General features: G+C 35.3%; 1 protein-coding gene across 3 annotated transcripts; it reads left to right on the top strand.

The window, feature by feature from the left end:
- Positions 1–264: 264 nt before the first annotated feature.
- Positions 265–20,648, top strand: LOC110684560. 3 transcript variants are annotated; one of them, XM_021861002.1, is made up of 20 exons: positions 265–613; positions 742–1,668; positions 1,772–1,840; positions 1,942–2,131; positions 2,262–2,343; positions 11,771–11,839; positions 12,096–12,177; positions 12,321–12,380; positions 12,509–12,561; positions 12,632–12,798; positions 14,786–14,856; positions 14,952–14,965; positions 16,382–16,439; positions 16,557–16,613; positions 16,688–16,933; positions 17,380–17,441; positions 18,706–18,762; positions 19,472–19,565; positions 19,728–19,868; positions 20,108–20,648. In XM_021861002.1, the coding sequence occupies exons 2-20, from the start codon at positions 898–900 to the stop codon at positions 20,210–20,212; spliced, it is 2,448 nt and encodes an 815-aa protein (XP_021716694.1). In that variant the 5' UTR covers positions 265–613; positions 742–897; the 3' UTR covers positions 20,213–20,648. The 3 variants fall into 3 exon arrangements, with proteins under 3 accessions (XP_021716694.1, XP_021716693.1, XP_021716692.1); XM_021861001.1 differs by lacking the exon at positions 14,952–14,965 and having other exon boundaries at positions 266–613; positions 858–1,668; positions 14,786–14,951; XM_021861000.1 differs by lacking the exon at positions 14,952–14,965 and having other exon boundaries at positions 266–613; positions 14,786–14,951.
- Positions 20,649–20,970: the final 322 nt, after the last annotated feature.

The raw sequence follows: 20,970 nt of genomic DNA, 5'->3' as shown, positions 1-20,970 counted from the left end.
ACAATCTCTAAACCCCACGTGTACACATACTGGGCCCCACCCTAATCCTACAAACAACAGTTATTGTTAACACTATCATTTCATTTCACACTTGATTTGATCATGCTCTTCTTCTCGTACCTTCCATCTTTCTCGCCGTTACATTCCCCCACTTTTTTCCTCAACAAATAAATATTACGGAGTACTTTGTTTTCAAAAAAAATATTACGTAGTACTTTCTTCTTTCATTTTATCTTTTTATTTTTATTTTTTATTTTTTATTTATTTATTTATTTTTATTTATTTTTTATTATTGGTCATTTTCATTTTATTTTTTACTGAAAATTTCTTCACTTCTTCCTCAGAATTCTCGACCGCGAAATCAGCTTTTTCGTTTGCCGCTCAAACTTACCTTCTTCTTCAAATCAAATCCTAATACCCTAAAATTTTCTCTTTCTCTTTTTCCCCCCTTTTTTTTTTTTCTGGAAATTAAAAGTCTCAGATCTATTTTATTTTTTATTTCGTTTGTGGGAATTTGAATTTTTCATAACTGAATCTCCGAAAGATCTGTTACTAACTTCAAAAATTAGTAACAGTTTTATCATGCAGATTTAAATCTACAACATCTGAAGAGGTAAATTTTCAATTTAATTTCAATCTTTGAATCGAATTCAATTTTAATTTTTCATTCAATTTCGTATTTTTCTTTCTATCTTATAGATTGTTATGAATTTTTAATTTTTTTTTGGTTAATTAATTTAGGATTGTTCGACGGGAGATTGTTATACAAGTTTTCTTGGAATGGTTTCGTTCTTGCATTGATATTGGAATTTCAATTTGGATGGTGTTGTTATTAAATTGGGAATTTTGTTATACAGATTGGTGTTGCAATTGTTGGTCACATCATAGTAGATTAATATGGGAGAAAGGGAAATTTGTGTATTGCTTGCATTACCCTGTTACAATGCCGAAAACCCAAAGAAAGTCAGAAATGAATTGAAGAGGGAACTGGGTTGTGTTGTTAGTGAAGCTGAGTTAGGAGCTTTACCTAGTAGAAAGAAACATGCTAAAGAAGAAGCTTTAAATACGAATTGTGATGATGTAACATCGGAAGTATTGGACCCAACTCGGCCAATTGTTTCGTCGAAATTCGAAAATGATGATGGAAATGAGATTGAGAATGTATCTAGTTTGGAGACTACTAGCAGTCTTCCTGTTGAATCAGGTGGCAGTAGAAATAATAAGAATAATCTAGTAAATCCTGATGAAATAACTTCTGAGAGTTCGGGGAACTCTTGCGCAGTGAGCTTTAGTGATGAGGTGACTAGGGTTCGTGGCTGCACCGGAGTCTCTAGTTCTCAAGTTACTCTGGAAATTCCTGAGCATGCTAGCACTACTGGGATTCGAAAGATTACTCTTAAGTTTAGTATGAGTAAAAAGAAACATGAGAACAAAGTACTTCCCATGACACCTCGGGTTTTGTCTAATGGACTCCATGATGGAGATTCAATTATTGATTTAAATGGCGAGGTTGGATTGGACGATTCAATTGATCGCGTTTCATATAACATGGAGTTGAAAATGTCGAAGAAGGTTGTCCCTGATAGCTACCCCACCAATGTAAAAAAGCTGCTGTCCACTGGTATATTAGAAGGAGCAAGAGTGAAATATATTTCCACCTCTGGGGAGGTATTTATGACTCCGACGTGTTCAATAAATGTTGTGTAGTATTCAGTTGACATTTCTTTTTTCATGTGGATCTAACTTGCTTTATATGGTTGCCACTTTCTAGAAAGAGATACCTGGGGAAATTCGAGGTTGTGGATACCTTTGTGGTTGTTCAGTATGCAACTTTACCAATGTGAGCTACTTGCACAATATGGCTTGTCTTTTTTATTTTTAAATTTTATTTTTGAGCTTCACTACATATATAATCTTACAGTACTTTCAAATTATGAGCAGGTCCTTAGTGCATATGAATTCGAGCAGCATGCTGGAGGGGCGAAAACTAGGCATCCAAACAATCACATTTTTTTGGAGAATGGGAGGCCAATTTATAGCATTATTGAAGAGTTGAAGACTGCTCCACTTGGAATGCTCGAGGAAGTGGTGACTGATATGGCTGGTTCATCTGTCAATCAAGCTTGGAAAGGTGAGTTTTTAACCATTTATTTTCTGTCTTACTGGAATTGCTGAAGGATTATTAATTTGCTGTTATCTTGATGTGTCCGTGGCACTTTGTGTACAAATTTTTTTTACAAGCTTCTGTATGTATACTTCAGTAAATCTACAACCGTGCAATCAGTTGGTTTCGACAGAAAGGAAGTATCAAAAATCTGCAAGCTTTCCTCTGTCACATCTGAGGTAAGAGCAACTTTCTTTTCTGTTAGTTTGCATCACTCTATGCTCTTTTGTTTTTGTTTCTAATTTCTGTTCACTCATGCAATCTGCTTTACCTGAAATTCACGATTGATGTTTCTAGATGATTAATAATGTTTAGGATTTTCATTGAGTTTGCTTGGTTGTCTAAGAGTAAAATATTTTCCTTTGGAAACCTCCTCCATAATAATTCTAGACTCGTGATGGTTTAAACTAAATATAAAGGGTTAAGGACCTTTTAAAAAAAGTAAATGTTGATGATTGAATTGTTAGGTATAAATTGACCTATGTGTTATTGCTAGATATAATGGTATTTGTCAACTGTTCTTAGATGAGTTAGATATATTTGGAGCTGTAAGATTTCCTTGGTTATCTTTCTTATTTTTTTTTTTTTTTGAACGGGAAGAATAATATCATTTTTTTTTTTTGGAAAATAAGATTTTATTACCAAAGAGAGAAAGTTACAACTTACAAAAGCTAAGTTATAACTACCACCAGAACACCACAAGACCTGAAAAAACAGGCCAACCCCAAAACCAGTTCTAGATCCAAACCTAGCCACCTTCTAGGAAGGGTTCTAGGAAGGGCCTAGAACAGCTGGACTCAGATTTCCAGCCACCTTCTAGGAAGGGTTCTGGAAACCAGGACCAGACAACAACACTAGCAATAAACAACAAAGCCATACACTCAAAAATCACCAAAAACAACAATCAGAAGCAGACATGCCTGCAAACTGACCAGTAAAACCAACAAAAACAAAAACAAAAACAAGCAGCAGCAAAGCACTAGGGTGAGGCCAACAACAACCAGCAGCAAACCAAACCCCCGTCTGCTAAACAGCAGCACAAAACAGCAACCTGGCACCATCAGAACAGCAGTGCAGCAAACCCCAACAGCAAGCAGTAGACAGACAGCAGTGCAGACATACAGCCAGCATGCAGACCAGCAGGGCAGAAAGGCAGCAGTGCAGATAGCAACAAGCAGCAGACAGCAGGCAGACAGTCAGCAGACAGCAGTGCATAACAGTCAGCATACAGCAGTGCAGCAAGCAGCAGAGAGCAGTGCAGTCAGCAATGCACAGCAGTGCACAGCAGCACAGACCAGTGCACAGCAATACAGACAGCAGTGCACAGCATGCAGACAGCAGCATGCAGCAAACAGCACAGCAGATAGCAGGCAGGCAGAAACAGCAAAGACAGCAGAAGCAACTGGGATACATAACAGCAAGAAACAAGACAGAGAAAACAAAAAACCCCAAGAAAAGAAACCAGAACGCAAACACTAGAAGCCAGAAACAAGCTCCTAAACGATCAAATATTTGCTTCCCGCTGGGATTCTACAAACTGAATGAAAGACAATATCCCTAACTAGAGCATCAATAGTTTTGCAACAACCAGTAAAGAGAACTGCATTCCTTTGTATCCAAATACCATAAACTGTTTCAGTGAAGGCCACCTGGATCACTTTGTTTTTCAACCTGGAACTTCTGCAGATTTTCTTCATCCAGTCAACCTCATCACTAAACTGCTGAATAGGCTGGAAACCCGTAAGATACCCAACACCTTGCTCCAAACCTTCCTAGAGAATTCACAATAAAACACTTTCATTGCTATTCAGACACAAGAAACACTTTGGATCACAAGAAATGTGCCATTGAAGCAACCTATCCTTAGTGATAAGCCTATTCCACAAAGCTAGCCACAAGATAAACACACTCTTAGGAGTTGCTAAGTTTTGGCAAATAACTCTCTTCCAAGGAACTTTAGGCACTTGAGGCCTAATAGCAGCATAAAGCTTCTTGATTTTCAACTTGTTGCCTTGTATGAAACCATCCCATCCCCCTTGATCATTCACAACATCTTTACAACTCAAAATCTTCTTCAAGAACCAAGAGCATCTAGTAGGGGTAGGGGTGGTCCAACAATCTTTATGCTTGAAGTAGTAGATATGGACCCACTTAACCCAAAGATTATCAGCTTTGTGAGCAAAATCCCAAAGTAACTTAGTGACAACTGCTTTATTCCACTCAGGAAGAGAAAGCAAGTTCCAGCCACCACAGACTTTAGGAAGACAGACATTATTCCAAGCAACCAAAGATTTCTTAGGAGGGCAGAGGATCTAGTCCAAAGAAAACACCTGAACCTAGCCTCAATCTCTTTCAGAATTTTCTTCGGTAGAATAAAAATTTGAGCCCAATAAGTCTGAATACCAAACAACACACTCTTCACCAATTGAAGCCTCCCAGCATAGGACAAGTGTTTAGCCATCCACCATTGGATTCTAGCAGTGACCTTCTCCACCAAAGGCCTACATTGAGCAATAGTAAGCTTTTTGGAAGAGAGAGGGACCCCAAGATACCTAAAAGGAATGGTACCTTGAGAAACACCAAGAAGCTCCCTCAACTCTTTCTGAATATCAGCAGAGACCCCTCCAAAATAGACCTCACTTTTATCAAGATTAGCAGAAAGCACCCGAAAATTTCGAGAAGGCTTGGAAAAGAAGCTTAACAGAAACTATCAGCTCTAGAAAACATCAGTAAATCATCAGCAAACATCATGTGAGTTAGGTTTAACTTTTCACATCTAGGGTGAAAGTTAAAATCAGGAGTTAACCTAAGCTCATCAAGGCATCTGGAGAGGTATTCCATACCAATTGCAAAGAGAAAGGGAGACATAGGGTCACCTTGTCTTAACCCTTTCTTAGCTTCAAAGGGAGGGGCAGGAAAACCATTAATAAGAATAGAGTAAGAGACAGAAGTAAGACAAGTCCAGATCCAACCAACAAATCTCTGAGGGAAACCAAGCTCCTGCATGACAGTGATCAAGAATCCCCACTCAACTGAATCATAAGCTTTCTTCAAATCCACCTTAACCATACACCTAGGAGAGATAAATTTGTGATCATAGCCTTTGATCGGTTCAGTTGCAAGAAGGATATTGTCACCAATGTGCTTGCCTGGAATGAACCCTGCATGAGCATCATCAAGCACCTCACCAATGACAGCAGCAAGCCTAGCAGTTATGACCTTAGAAATGAGCTTATAGACCACAGTACAACAGGCTATAGGTCTAAAATCCTTAACATGAGAAGCAGAAAGGATTTTAGGAACCAGAGTGATAGTTGTACAATTCCACTACTTAGGCAAAGTCCCTTTAGTGAAAAAATCAATAACACTAGCATAAATATCATCTTTCACAATATGCCAAGCTCTCGTAAAGAAAAAGGAGTTAAAGCCATCAATACCAGGAGCTTTAGTGTTATCAATTCCCTTAAGGGCAACATCAATTTCAGCATGAGAAATAGGCCTAATGAGGTAGCTCCGAGCAGCAAAGCTGAGTTGCTTACCCCTCCTCATAGTGACAAGATCAACAACAGGGGGCCAAGGAGCCTGAGTCCCTAGAAGAGACTTATAGAAAGAGATAATTTCATGAGAAATAGCATCTGGATCCTTAAGCAACACCTGATTAGAATCAAAGATGGAGTCAATTCTATTCCTTGCCTGTCTAGTCTTCATCACAGAGAAGAAATAGTGAGAATTGCCATCTCCTAGCTTAACCCAATTGATTCTAGATTTTTGCTTGAAGATGCTTTCCTGGATATCATTTCAATGTTTGACAACCTTAGTAGCATCAGATTCTGTGCCATTAAGGTTTGAATTCTAGAAAGCTCAACATTAGCCTAATCAATCTTTTCCTCAATGTTACCAAACTGCTTGCTATTAAGGGACTTAATACTAGACTTCACAGAATTAAGCTTCTGCCAAACAGAATTCATAACCCCAAGCCTGCGAAACAGTATCAAGGAAATCAGGGTGATCAGCAATACAGTTTAGAAATCTGAAAGGTCTACCTTTCCCCGAACAGGGCTATGATCAGATAAAGAAGGAGGGAGATAGACAGTCTCCACATGCCCATGAGAGGCTAACCAAGCTTGGTTACCAAAAACTCTGTCAATTCTAGAGAGAGTTCTAGGGCCAGTATGAGCCTTATTAGACCAAGAGTAGAAGGCCCCTTTGCTTTTAATCTCAGTGAGGTCCAAATCATCAACCAGGCTTTGAAAGTCTCTAGTCTCATAATCAGTAACATCAGTACCATGAAGCCTATCTGAGGTATGAAGAACAGAGTTATAGTCACCAACACAAAGCCAAGGAGAATGCTGAATAGAGATGCTTCTAAGTCCCTCCCATAAAGGAAGCCTATCATGAATGGAGTGAAGCCCATAAACAACATTCATTGAGATGAATCTGAGTAGAGAGGTCCTTAGAAGAAACACTACTATGAATGAACTGTTCATGAACCTTCAAGACATTAACAGTTACTCTATCCGCATTCCAACCAAGCCAAATCCTCCCTTTGGGAGAATAGTCATAATTACACAACCAGAGCCAAGAAGAGCCAAACTTCCTGTAAATCATGACACCAGAGGGGGATTAACCTCACCCCCACTTGGATTTATAGTGAAACCACCTGCACCATCCATTTCATTTGCAAATAAAGCAACAAAAGCATTAGAGGTAGAAGCAGGCTGATGAACTCTAGATTGCTGGCTTTTTAACTTCCTTCCTACTATTCTCCACCCCTCATTTGAACTCTGAGAAGTATGAACCTGTGGAGTAATAATAGATTGTCCATGAACAGAAACACCAACATCAACAACAGTAGTAGAAGCAGGGGCATGGTTAGGCTTAGGAACCCAAACCTGCTTTTGCTTAGGAGGAACAGGAGCCGATTGCTTAGGAGCCTGCCTAGGCATAGGAGGCTTAACAGAGCAATCATGACCAACCTTGTTACACTTAGAACAAAAAGGAGGGGCCCACTCATACACTACCTTGAGCTCCAACAGTTCCTTCGAAGGACTTTCAACCCATACAGAATTAGGCATAGGCTTTGTAACATCAATTTCAATTAGAACCCTAGCAAAAGACACTCTAAGTTGTCTAGTAGTACGTTCATCAGCACAAATTGGCACTCCAAGCAAGCTACCAAGGCGGCTAAGAGTGTCAGATTCCCAACAATTAAGTGGGAGATTAGGGAACTTAACCCAAAGAGGAACAGTTCTAAGAATTTCAGCATTAAAATCAAAATTAGGACACCAAGGCTTCACTATTGCAGGCTTTCCAAGGAACATATGAGGACCAGAACAAAGTATAGTATCTTTATCATCACTAGAACATAGATTAACAATAAAGTACCCATCATCATGCCATTGTTGAGCAAAAAAACGAAGAACAACAGCAATAGTAGGGTAAAAGCCAACTACATAGAAGACTAAAGCATTAGCCCATTTTTGATTACCTGCCTCAATTTCAGCTGCCATAAAATAAAAGCCATACGACATCTACAATAATAAGGATTTGTAAACCACATATTTAGAGAAAATATCATAACTAATTTGCATATTTGGCATAGCTCATACTCCACCGCTTCAAGCTTGACGCGAGCAATGATTTTCGATATCTTTGCATCTTTCCAAGTTGAGACCTCCGCAATTTGGGCTGATGTTTTGATCGACCGGTCGATGACAAATCCCAGACCCATAGGAATCCAAATCGCCTTCCCTATTATTATAAGAACCCTAAAAATAAAATTCTCATCCATAGATGAGAATCAAAATCCCAAAAAATTGGGAAAAACCCAGAAAATTGGGACAGACTCTCACAGATGGAGAGAACAAAACAAAACAAATAAACCAAAACGTAAAATAAAACAAAAAACTAAATTGAATTAAAGAAAAAGGGTCGGAAATAGTCTAATTTCGGAAATTAGACTATTTCCGACCTAAACGGCCAAGAAAATTAAAACCCTAGAAGAGAGAGGAGAGAGGAGAGAGAAGAGAGGAAAAGGAGCGGCTATTTGCACTTTCTCAGGAAGTGTTATAACTAAAATAATTGAATTAATGAGAATTTGGAACAATTAGATATAACTAGTAGAGTTGAGAAATCTCCTAAGTAAATGCTATCTCCATGTACTTAAATTTCTTTTTAGCCTCAAATGGAAACAAAACTGGTATTGTCGTTATGTAATGCTGGGAACTCATCTTATGTGCTTCTCACATGTCTTTTCCAAAAAAATAAAATGTTGTGCCTTACTGCCGAACCATTGCTCCATTCCATATGGTTCATTTTCCTCAGTTCATTCTTTTTAGCCACTTTGGCCTTTACAGCCTTCGTTTTAGTTGGTTTTAACCCAGAGCCCAGACATTAGTTTAAGCCATTGGTTTTCAGTCAGTGTTTTTGACTGTCTTGATTTTAACTGTCTTCGTATGCTTCGCTAGCAAGATACCATTCAAGGAGATGATGTGCATAGTAAGTTTTTTGAAAAATAAAGTACTACATAAGATATATAGATGATCTAAGGCATACATTGCTGTACTTTAGTTCTCTATCTCAATTTAATTGTCACACCATGCTTTGCACATAGTTTTATGTGATAGGCTGTCAATTTTTCTTGTATTAAATGATAGCAGATACGATGATAGATGGTATTTGAGTTTTTTTATTTGAATGAGAGAAGGTGTTGGACCTAACTTTTGGTAGTGAGCAATGGGTCCATGTCATAAAAGGAAGTCCATGTCATTAATGTGTTACATTAAGACAGATGTAAAAGGTAAATGTGGAGATTAAATAGAGACAGGGGGAATATTTATTATAAATTAGTTTTTCTTGTTTTCTGTTCACTAAAGATGAAATGTTTGCACTATGCTCTGCTGTTAATGACTTGTTCATTTAAGTCCTTTTCTTGGTTTGTTTTAACTTTTTTTCCAAATATGATTCACTTATTGCTGTATGAGGTATTATTCAGATGTAAATGAAATTGTAATATTTTATATGGGAATTCTTCTCTGCCCAACTGTCTTGAAGTCAGTTGTGACGTATTAATGACAGACTGTATGTAGTGAAACAATGAGTTTTCTTCTTTTCTAAGCATCAAAAGTATATGTGAAATTTGTACTGTAGCAAAAATGGCTTCAGAAAATAATATAAATTTCCTTCCTTGGGTTTAAGGGTTGGATTTTGTACTTCTATACTTGTAATAGGAATATTTTGTCAAAGGCTAATGTTTGTCTGTAGATTTGTCCCTAAGATATACTTGTACAGTACTAAGTTGTAATCTTACATTCAACACAGTACATGACAAATAAAAGCTGCACTTGTATTTACACTTAGTTTTAGAAGATTTTTTGTGTGTGGGTATAAATTTAGTATTCTAATGTAAAAAGTGGGGGCAAGTGGGGGGAAGTAGTTTTGTAATGCAAAATTGTGCAAGTCTGTTTTGAGAATTAGTATTATAATGTATAAGTGGGAGTATAAAAAGTAATACTCCCTATGGTTTTTTATGTTTTACTTACATAGGTTTAAGAGATTTTTTGTTTTTTTGTTTTTTTTATATTTATTTTTTAAAGGTAAACGAATGTAACATAAAGTAAGATAAAGTAAGAGAGAGTGTAAACTGGTGGTGGTGGTGGGGTGTGTAAAAAAGGTGAATAAAGTACGAGAGTGTGTGAAAAGGCGTAATTATTGTGGGGTAAGATGGTAAATGGATTATGCCTAAAATAGATTGAAGCAAATTGTAGTTAGAACAAAAAAGAATGGGCAAAAATGGAAGTTGGTAGAACAAAGTAGAATGCAGGGAGTATATAAAGTGTGGTAGGACCTTACTATATACGTAGATGGTGCATTTATTCATACACAGTCAACTTAAGTGACTGATATTTTTTAGAATCGGTGGGATATACTAGCAAATACTTGATTTCTTTTGTAACTCGCCTAACAATTATGGATAACTTATCTTCTTTGGTCTTTATTTGGCCATCAAAATTTCTAAACATTCATTAAGAAGCATTACCATAATCTGCTTAATCCTTATTTAACTTGGGTTCATTTTCGATAATCGACCATCCTCTCTAGCATCTGAATATGTTATGTGTCAACATTACCCATGATTTTGAATGCAGTTGCCTCTAATGCTCATACTGAACCAATTTGCTACACTCTTATCCCTCTTAAGTCTTCACAAGTGTTTATAGTCTATACTCAGGATTATTAATGAGGAATGAAATATTGATATTTTCTGGTTTGGAGCTTGATATGCTGAAATTCTATTGTGGTAACCCGCTAATTATTTCTCTATATTCCTATTTGGTTGAGCAATCTGACATAAGGTCATTTAAGTAGCTAGTCTCCGTTATTGTAAGAATTCCATCTAAGGATGACTTATTAAGATTCTCTTCTTCTAAACTATTTGGTTGAAATTCCGGATATATGCATATTGGTATATGGTTAAGTGTCATTTAATCGCCTTGTACTTTTTCAATCTCCATTCAGTTCCTTACAATAAATATCACTTTAGTGATTTGATGTCTTAAATTTCTCTTCTATTTTGGAAAAGGTGCCACAATCATCTAAATACATCTTTCTACCCGCTACCAAAAAGGCATAGTTCACATTACATTTAATATAAAAACACCCCCATTATCTTCTTTCACATACATTTTTTTAAGATAACAATTGATAATGAAACAAATTTACACCTAAAACTATGTGTGATAAGATTAATTTGAAAAGTATTATGACATTTAGGGAGATGCAAAATGGAGAAGGCCATGTCACTTGCTTGAAGAAGAAAATAGATAATTAGAGGTGTTGGAGCTTATTTTTTGTCAGACATGTGAAGTAATATCAAACTTTAATGTTATGAGCTATTGGCTTTGTTTGAACTTTCTACTTTGATTGTGCTTTGACAATAACATATTATGAAAAACAAAAATTAGTTCCACCTTTTAACATTTTCCAATGCACATGGAATAAGATTTTACCAACTACGTATTTAAATAATCTGTCAAAAAAGTTGATATTATAAAACTGCATCTTGAGAATAAAGATTTCAAATAGAACTAACAAAAATAGAAATATGGATAAACTGCTGTATTCTTTTGCTACCTATTGGTTGATGCTATGTTCATGGTTTTGAAGTCTGTTCTTCTTAGTATGCTAGATATTTAAGGCTAATGATTAAATGGAGAATGGTTTGTGGATTACAAGTGCACAAATTGTGATGGTGCACGATATTAGTATTATAGTAAACTATAACACAACCTTTCATGAACTACATCACGTGGTTCTGAGTTTCCTTAGTTTAGTCATTCAGATCTGTTGGATAGTTTTGGGAAATTTATGATATCTCCTTTATCTTCAAAAAATTTACTCCTACACTGAATAAATTTCTCAGTGTCTCTAATAAATGTATGGATGATGATCAAAGATTAGTCAAACAAAGAGCATTTCTGTTAAAACTTTTGGGGAATTGGTTGGACCTCAAAAGTCTCTTTCCTTCCCTTTACATTGGTGATATTGGTATGCATGTGCAAGTTAGTATTGGATGCAATATTTATCTTTTGAGTTTCATGTCTACAGGTCAAATGACTCTACCTGTTTCGTCACTGGATCACATAAGAGAAGTTTTGAAGGTGGTGTTAAGAAGAGGTAATGATGATTCTTCCCATCAAGGTTTTTAAATCATGGCTGCATTATGACTGCATTGCAAAGGTTTTTAGCTTATCGCGACCTTGTTATTAAGCCACGATAGCTGCAAACCATCCACATTGCCCATCAATGTAGTTCTAAGACTGTTATTGCAATCACAGCCACACTTGATATTTAAACTCTGCCAATTTTTGGTGCTGCTTTTTGTTTTGTAATTACGCTCTTCTTAAAGCTTTTTGCCTGGTTCATGTACCAGGGACAATGATCTGCACCGGTTGCTCTTCCTGCCAAATGGGCTTCCAGATGGTGCTTATTTGGCGTACTATGCTAAAGGACAGGTAAGCTATAGAATAATAAGCTATAGAAAAATATTTTTTTCATCTGAATTTGTTTCTGTTCAATATTGCATTTCTTGGTTTTCCTGTATTTTTCTTTTTATTGGGAGAGTTTGTTTGTTATTATGACATCTATTCCGATACAGAAAATTCTTGATGGTTACAAGCAAGGGAATGGTATTGTCTGTGGTCATTGCGAATATGAGGTATTTTTTTAACCTCTGGATTTTTTTTTAATTATTTATTTATTTATTTATAACTTTTTTAAAATGTATTTTTAACCTCTTTGTTCTGGGTTTCTTGATGATCACTTTCTCTATCTTATACATTGCAGATTAGCCCTTCGCAGTTTGAAGCTCATGCAGGATGGGCTGCCAGAAGACAACCGTGAGTTTCATTAATTTGTATTTTTTGGTCTAATTTTCGAGATGGCAATTGATAATATGATCTTTTACAGCTATCGTAACATATATACTGCCAATGGGCTTACTCTCCATGACATAGCCATGTCACTAGCTAATGGACAGAAATTGACCACTGGAAATAATGATGACATGTGTACACTATGTGGAGATAGAGGAGAGCTTATTCCTTGTAGTGGCTGCCCTAGAGCTTACCACCCAAGTAAATCTCTTTCCATAATTTTTGATGTGAAGTATTGTACTTGTTGAATTGTTCTGTGCTTTTATTTCTTTCATTTTATTATTCTGTTTGTTTGTGGATATTATATGAACGAGCTGTCTTTCAATTGCTTTCTGCAGTAATGAGTTATGTGTGTCCGTGTCTTTTCTTTTTTTAATTTTTTGTATTACTTGTATTAGTATTTTTTTATTATTGTGTGCTTCTTCACAACTTTATCCCTACTTTCCTCAGCTCCATTTGGGTAAGGCTGTGAGTTTCTTTATCTTTCTCAGATATCTCTCCTGTCAATCTGGGTTTTAGATTTTGAGGATAAATAATATATTTCTTTGATTATATTTTGTTTACATGGTTTCACAATTCACACTATTTTCATAATTTTCTTAGACGGAAAATTGGCATAAATGCCACACTTTTTAGCGGTATGAAAGTAACAAAATCTCCCTTTGTTAATTTTTAGTCAAAATTACAGATGGAATGGGACAGAGAAGTTTTGTCGGCCAGACATTTTAATTAAAAGAAATACAGTTGATAAAGCTCTCTAATTTATATGCTTTCCACCTCTTGAATGAAATTGTTACAACCAAAGAGAGTTAAAGTGTATAAATGTAGATGACCACATAGCATTTGAGAGAAGGGAATGGAGGGACAAGATCACGTTTGATGATCACTGGAGATGAAATCTTTGTTCATGTAGCCAACCCCATCATTGCGATTAAGGCTTCGGTGTTATTGTTGCTGTTGAGCTATAGAGAAAGATACTCTGTATTAATAGTAATTGAATTATTAAGAAGTAAGATAACATATGTATTGATTTTATATGTATTACAAAGTATATTTTTCTTTATGTATTGTTTTTCCTTCTTGTTCATTACCTTTGTTTGATAACTTTGAGAAGTACAAAACCCAGATGTCAGATCAGCTATTTTGAATATAATTATCTTCCTACAAATAGCTTTCATTTTCTCTTTCCTACTAGTTCCACTTGTATTCCTTTACAGATTTTGTGTTGTGGATGAAAATTACTTTAGATCATCGACAAATTTATTGGTCAAACAACCTCTGCAAATAAGAAAAGTTTTTTTTTTTTTTTTTATAATTTTTTTTTTAATTTTATTTTTATTCTTTTTGTTTACTTGTAAGCATAGTGTTCATTGGGTCAGGGGTATTTCGCTGCACACGATTGATATGGCTTATTGAGACATAAAGGAACAGAGCAAATGAATTTATCGTAACCCCTACCAATGCAGAATTTTGAGTGTTGTGACCCTTGAACCCATGGACTCTAAAAGTTACCTGTTGAATCTATAACATTCTATGTACATTGTTTACACTCTCCATCCATTTTTGTTTTCCCTTTTCTATCTTAGGACGTCCCTCAATGTATGCTCCACTGCTTTTAGCTCAGTAAATTAAACCCACCCACCCAAATATAAAATATTGTTGCAAACACAAATGGTGCATACATAAAAGGATGGGGCGCTAATTATTTTCTTTCATTATCTGTGATTTTTGTTAAGTAAGGAATATTGGAAGCACAAGACAAAGAATATGTTTTCAAAAATAAAAAAGACAAAGAATACTATTTCCAAACAGAGAGAAGAATAGGTACATTTACCTGAGTTCACAGGGCATAGAATCACCCTTCTTGCATTTGATTCCTCCTAGTCCTTTAAGTGGATCGTGGTTTACAATGAACTTGTTAATTAGGTTTATTCAGCTCTTCATCTAAGCATATGGATAATAGAATGCTGTTTGTTTATTAGTTCTACACTCTAGTTTATTTTTAATGTATGCTAGTGGTGGTGGAAAGCTATTAATGTAAGCCTTGTGGAGACGTGGTCCAAGACCACCCGAATATACATATACTATATGCCTTTTCGTCCCGCATGTTCTCTGTAAATATTCAAGAACACCTGAAATTTTGAATATCACATTTAAGTAATGTTTCATTGTTTTATTTTATTTTCAGCCTGTCTGCATTTGCAGAGTGCCCCTACGGATGATTGGCGCTGCCCTGATTGTAATGATAGGAAAGCTGAGGTAGCCTCTTCAAATAGCTCTAAGCCAATTATTATCAGGTTGACGCGTGTTGTAAAGAACTCTGAAACTCTTAGTGGCGGTTGTGTTCTCTGCAGGTTGGTGACTGTAGGTGATATGTTGCGCTTGCCTCTGCCCCTTCTTCCTTTGTATTTATGCTATAAATTCTCTTTGCAAAACTACTAATATGTATTTATTCAATGCCAGATGTTCTTGTATGTTTGATTACATTGCATGCTCATGTCTAAAGAGGGCATGCAAAATTAAATACTTCTTCCTTTAATTTTGTGACATGTGAGGGTTGGGGGGGGGGGGGAAGAATGCATTAGATTTTAGGTAGTGGAGAGCCGAAGAGAGAGAGGCAAAATAACAAGGGTATATATGGGTGTTAAAATGGGTATGTTGCAATATTAAAGGAACGGAGGAAGTAAACGCTACCAGTCTTATAATCATTCTAGAGACTGCCATGAAGGTATTCAGTATGCTTTGTTTTAGCTGACTATCGACTGGGTTGTTACTACTCACTAATCAGAAAACCCACTTGTGGGTATATTAATATAGTTTTCTTAATACTGCATGTTGGGTGTGTTATTTCATTTGGTGTGTTCTAACTGTATTGTTCCTGAGTTCATGAATAAGAACTTTGTTGGATCTATAGTTACCATGGAAGAATTCCGGCTCCATGTTTAGTACTAATAATCCTAGCACACTTTTTGTATGCATTAACACTAATATTATATGCTCTTTACAATTTGCAACCATTCTAACTTATCCTATGACTACTCATAACTGTTCATTTTACTTTTAAAGTCTTCACACAAGATTCTCTTTTATACATAATCACGTAATTAGATGATATTGATTGCTTTTTTTTTTTTTTTTTTTTTTTTTTTTAAAAAAAGTAATTTGTTGCAAATTTCATTGATATTTCTCTGAACTAGATTATGTTGTTTCTATTGCATGATAAATTTCCCTAATTTAAAAACAGAGAAAATCTTGAATTTAGAACTGGAAGTTTGGTGAACTTATTTGTATTTTGATGTTAATTTGTTTGAGAAAGAGATATTTATTCTAATTTTCAAGAGTGAGTAAATTGATTGAAAGGTTGGAGGGCTTGGAGAGTTATGATAAACTTTTAAAGCCAATTATGATGCACGGTTAAGATGACCTCAAGTGTTCTTTTACTTTGACTATGAGAAAATTTCAGCATATTGGACTAAAATTGTCATACCTCCACACATTACAATAAATTCCAGATTCTTTTAATACAGAATAACAATTGTTACATATTTATTATCTCATGTTGTGCGATCTATTCCCTGCAGCTTATACAGTTAAATTATATTATCTTGAGGAATTGATGGGTATTTGTCTCCTTATTTTCATGCTTTAGAGTGATTTTCTGTTATTCATGTTGAAATGTTGAATGCTATACTCATTTTTTTTTTCTTTCTAAGAATGCTTCTTTTGACTGTATTTGTTGCTAAGTTATTGATGCTGATGGATCTTTTGTCTCTATTGTGTCCAGGGCAGATGATTTCAGTGTTGACAACTTTGATGATAGAACTGTTATAATTTGTGACCAAGTATGTTTTTCTACCTTTATCTGTGTGATTTTACATAGTAGATCATTCTCTTATCCTGTTTCTCTCCTTCTTCAAGTCCAGATCCTCATAAGTGTTGTTTTACTTGTGTCTAATCAGTGTGAAAAGGAATATCATGTTGGTTGCTTGAGGGGTGATGGGCGTTGCGATTTGAAAGTAAGTGACTGCTTTGTTACGATCTTATGAATTTTAATAGTCTTTCTCTTACTCTCTATCACAATTTACTGCAGGAACTTCCCAAGGACAAATGGTTCTGCTGCAATGATTGTGATAAGATTTACGTTGCTTTAAGGGATCTTGTTGTAAGAGGGTCAGACTTAATTCCATCTTTAGAGTTGATCAAAATCAATATGAAGCTTTTGGAGAAAGGATTGAGTGAGTTCGCTGATAATGATATTCAATGGCGCATATTGAGTGGGAAATGTCGCCGTCCTGAACATCTGCCTTTGCTTTCTACAGCTGTTTCGATATTTCGAGTGAGGATCTATCTGCATCTTAATTTCTTTTGCTGTTTTTGTTATTCTGCGTGGTTGAAGATTTTGCTATTATTGATAAGAGGAATGGATGTATTTCTTTCTCATTCTGATATTTATGTGAAGTTACTTAATATGATTATGTTTTTGTTTTTACATCATTCATTTTTGGACATGTGGATTGATTTGCATCACACTTGCAAGTGCACATGCCCATTAACATATGAATGTTTTGGGCTTCCTGTGTGCACTTGCTTGTGATAAGTGTGTGTTCTTTTTCATCGTGGTCGTTAATATCTTCTCCAGCTCTAAAGGGTTTTTTTTTTTTTTTTTTTTTTTCTGTTGTAACTGTTGTAATGTTGATTTTTTTTTTTGAACTTGCTCTCATACTGCTGCAATTATGCTGATTATTTTTAAATTGCATTGTTATATTCTTCTTTTCTATACAGGAGTGCTTCAGTCCTATAACTGCAAAGACTGGGCGCGATCTAATTCCTGTAATGGTTCATGGGTAAGTTCATTAAATGGATTTATATGTTTGTGGATGACTGGAGTTCTGGCAGTATCTATGACTCCATCTTAAATTTTTTACATGCTTTTATTTCCAATATTGATCGCATCATTTGTTGCTAGCACTTTTCTGACGGTTATGAGTCACCAACTCATGCCCTAGGTTCAGGGCTTACCGCTCATACCTACTGATGATACTGTTGTTGGGTTGATTGGGGGATGGGGACTACCATATATTTGAGATTAGGTTATGCTTTTTTGTTCTTTCCAACGTTTCTACTCTGGGGGCTAGAAACCGTTTTCACAGTTTAATTATTTGCTAACATGGATTGAATTTGACCAATAAGAGTTATGCTGCATGAAAGTGTGTTCATTACATTCTTTCCTGTAAAACCTTCTGTTAGGGGCTATGTGAACATCTAAATGACCTTTATTCTGCTTTTATTCCATTAACTTTAATGTTGATGTGATTGACTGTTTCATGAATATTGTATGAAGCAGCACAACAGTGTTCAGTCATCTTGTTTTTTAGCTGAAATGCTTTCCCAGTTTCCATGGCTATCTATAATGGAGGTGTTCAGAAGGTTTGGGTAGAGGAACAAATTTATGGGTAATGCATAAGTTGTAAATCATAAATATAGAAGAAGATATAAGCTGAAGGCATTTTAACTTATATAAGGAAATATTGAAAAAGTTGAATGGGTGTAAGATAAATTACGATAGAGAATGTCAAAAAGAGAATAAAGTAAGAGTGTGGAAATGTGAATTATTGTGGAATTGAGGGGGTAAGATAGTAAAAGGGGTAGGCCTAAAATAGAACAAAGCAAAACGAGTGGAACATAAAAGAACAAACTAAAATTGAAAGTGAATAGAACAAAAAAAATAAAAAACCGGAGGGAGTACAAATAATTTCAGTCAAATTAAGTCTTTAGGCAATATTTCATGCACAAATAAGTTTATTTAAGACAGAATAATTTGAATAGATTAGAGCCTTGAAAATTTATGTGCAATATTTTCCCATTAATGTCTGTTGTATCATGAATTACTCGTACTTCATAATAAAACATACATTGTTGCTGTATCTTTGTCTCCATTGTATGGATCTGATTTATGCATTAAAGTATGAGATGGTGATAGTTCTTTTTATTTTTATTTTTATTTTTATTATTGTCTGGACATAAAGACCATAAAGGCCTCAAACTTTATTTTCTTATCAGTTTGCACAGCCTGTTAGCTGATTTTTATTCATCGTTTTTTCTTACCAGGAGAAATATTTCGGGCCAGGAATTTGGAGGAATGTATTGTGTACTTTTGATGGTTAAGTAAGTTTTTTGTTATAAGCTAACTCTCTCTCTCTCTCTCTCTCGGTACACACACACACGTTTTATAATTTATTTTTTTTTATACCACATCACTTTTTATTATGTTATATGTTGTCGGAATAGTGTCAACTGATTTTTTTTTTTAAATTATAAAAATGATAATATGCGTTGTCAAGGGTGAGTGAATGGTGCACATGGAAGCGATGAGTAGGAAAGTAAGGGATAGAGGAATAATTGGAAATTGAATTTATAAAAGGAGAATAGTAGTTCTCCTCTTATCTCCTTTGCATACTAAACGGAGGAAAATTGCATAACGAGCATTTGTTTTGTTTTGTTTCTTTTTTAAAAAAAAATAAAATTGGGTGCATTTAACATATGTGTGCTAGGAATTAGCATGGTTTCCAGCACTAGTAATGGCAGAAAACAAAAGAAATAGGCTGATTATATTGATTAGGTGAGAATTACATTGATTTGGATGATACTATCACTTTCGAGAGGTGGATGCGCTCTCCTAACATGAGCTTTTGAGAGGCTCACTCTCTCCCAATGACAAACTTCACATTATTCAACATGTTCTTTTTCCTCCTAATGAGGCCTATTTATAGAAAATCTTTCTTAACAAACCTCTAACTTAACCTCTAACTAGTAACTACTAATAGACTATGACTAACATGCCCACCCCTTAATATTGATTCCTGGCAATTTGCAGGTCAGTTGTCGTGTCAGCTGGTCTTCTTAGAATATTTGGTCGTGAAGTGGCTGAGCTTCCCCTTGTGGCCACAAGCAAGGAATATCAAGGAAAAGTAAGCATTCAATCTTGGCCAATTAAGGAATATCTTATGAGCTGTGCATTTTCTTGTTATTGACAAGTCTTTAAAGTGGGCATTGAGGGTGACTGTCAGTTTTAAGATGTTTTAAATTTAATTACATTTATATTATTTATTTATTTTCTGATTTTGTTGCAGGGTTACTTTCTTGCATTATTCTCTCGGATAGAGAAGTTACTTTGTGCCCTGGAGGTGAAAAACTTAGTGCTTCCTGCTGCTGATAAAGCCAAATTTATGTGGGTAAATAAACTTGGTTTCAGAGATGTTAGCCAGGAAAGAGTAAGTAGACATCTATATAATATATATTCAAATTTACAACATATAGATAAACATATGTGTGACTGCATCTGAACAACGCAATAGAGTGAATAGAATTGTGAAGCTGCCGGAAGTAGTTGCCTCTTGACTAATTTGTTGGATTTTTTTTTTTTTTTATTTTTATTTTTATAATATTAATTGTTTGTTGAAAACCAGGGAGTTCTTCAAACAGTGACTTATGTAATTTTGTCTTTCTGCAGTTGTCTCTGTATACCAGGGATTTTCAGTTGACAGAATTCAGTGGAACAGTTATGCTGGAGAAAAGTGTAGAGGGAGTTATGTATGAATCTGGGCTATCTTCCTGATTATTGGAGCTGTCATAAGTAGCTGGACTTCAATGAATCTTTGCCTCACTGGTGAAAAGGGAAAGATAGAAATGGGAAGGAAAGTTTCTTAGATTTAGAAAATACTTGTTCTTTTAGTAGGAGTTTATAGATTTTGTTTTCTTTCACTTCAAATTTTCATGCTACAGAATTTTTCTAGAAGACCTGGGCTGCATTTGCATCTTAGAAAAGTAAAAGAAAGAGATTTTGAGTGTATACATGTTAGTAGTGGAATTGTTGATGTGCTTTTTCACTCTTATAATAAATCTCTATAGTGGTCATAAGAAACAAAAGTGTTTCATTGTAAATAAGCTTGCTGATAACAGTTTTTGTTAGACAAGCATTCCCTGTAACAAAATGTCTAATGCAATATTTATTGCTCATAAAAGCATTTATTACAAAGTTGGTTTTTGGTTTAGAAGACTCCTAGAAAAAGATGAAAAAAGAGATTTTTTTTGTGTTCGTTAATATTGGCTACGTGTATATGCTTTGCATGTAAATTAATTGGGTTTTTGAATTAGAAAAGCATTGGGTGGGTTGGAGACACAAGTTTGGTGAGTCAACCATAATACAGGTTTACTTTATATGCAATTACATGTTCTCCCACATTTTTTTTCTCTTCAAGCTCTTGACTTCCCTTTCTCATTTTCTCAATCTCATTCCCAAACTACCATACAATGTAAAAGTGGTTGAGGTAATACAACTTAGTAGTGACAGCTGTGGTTAAGTGAAAGTGAAGA

Source organism: Chenopodium quinoa, unplaced genomic scaffold, assembly GCF_001683475.1.
Source record: "Chenopodium quinoa cultivar QQ74 unplaced genomic scaffold, ASM168347v1, whole genome shotgun sequence".
Classification (NCBI taxonomy): domain Eukaryota; kingdom Viridiplantae; phylum Streptophyta; class Magnoliopsida; order Caryophyllales; family Amaranthaceae; genus Chenopodium; species Chenopodium quinoa.
This window is presented reverse-complemented; position numbering and strand designations above follow the sequence as displayed.

Excerpts from the sequence above, each read along its gene's own strand:
- LOC110684560 (XM_021861001.1), top strand. The coding sequence starts at position 898 with ATGGGAGAAAGGGAAATTTGTGTATTGCTTGCATTACCCTGTTACAAT. Across the intron at positions 11,840-12,095 it reads GAAGGTGGTGTTAAGAAGAG|GGACAATGATCTGCACCGGT; the intron begins GTAATGATGATT and ends TTCATGTACCAG. Across the intron at positions 12,562-12,631 it reads TGGGCTGCCAGAAGACAACC|CTATCGTAACATATATACTG; the intron begins GTGAGTTTCATT and ends GATCTTTTACAG.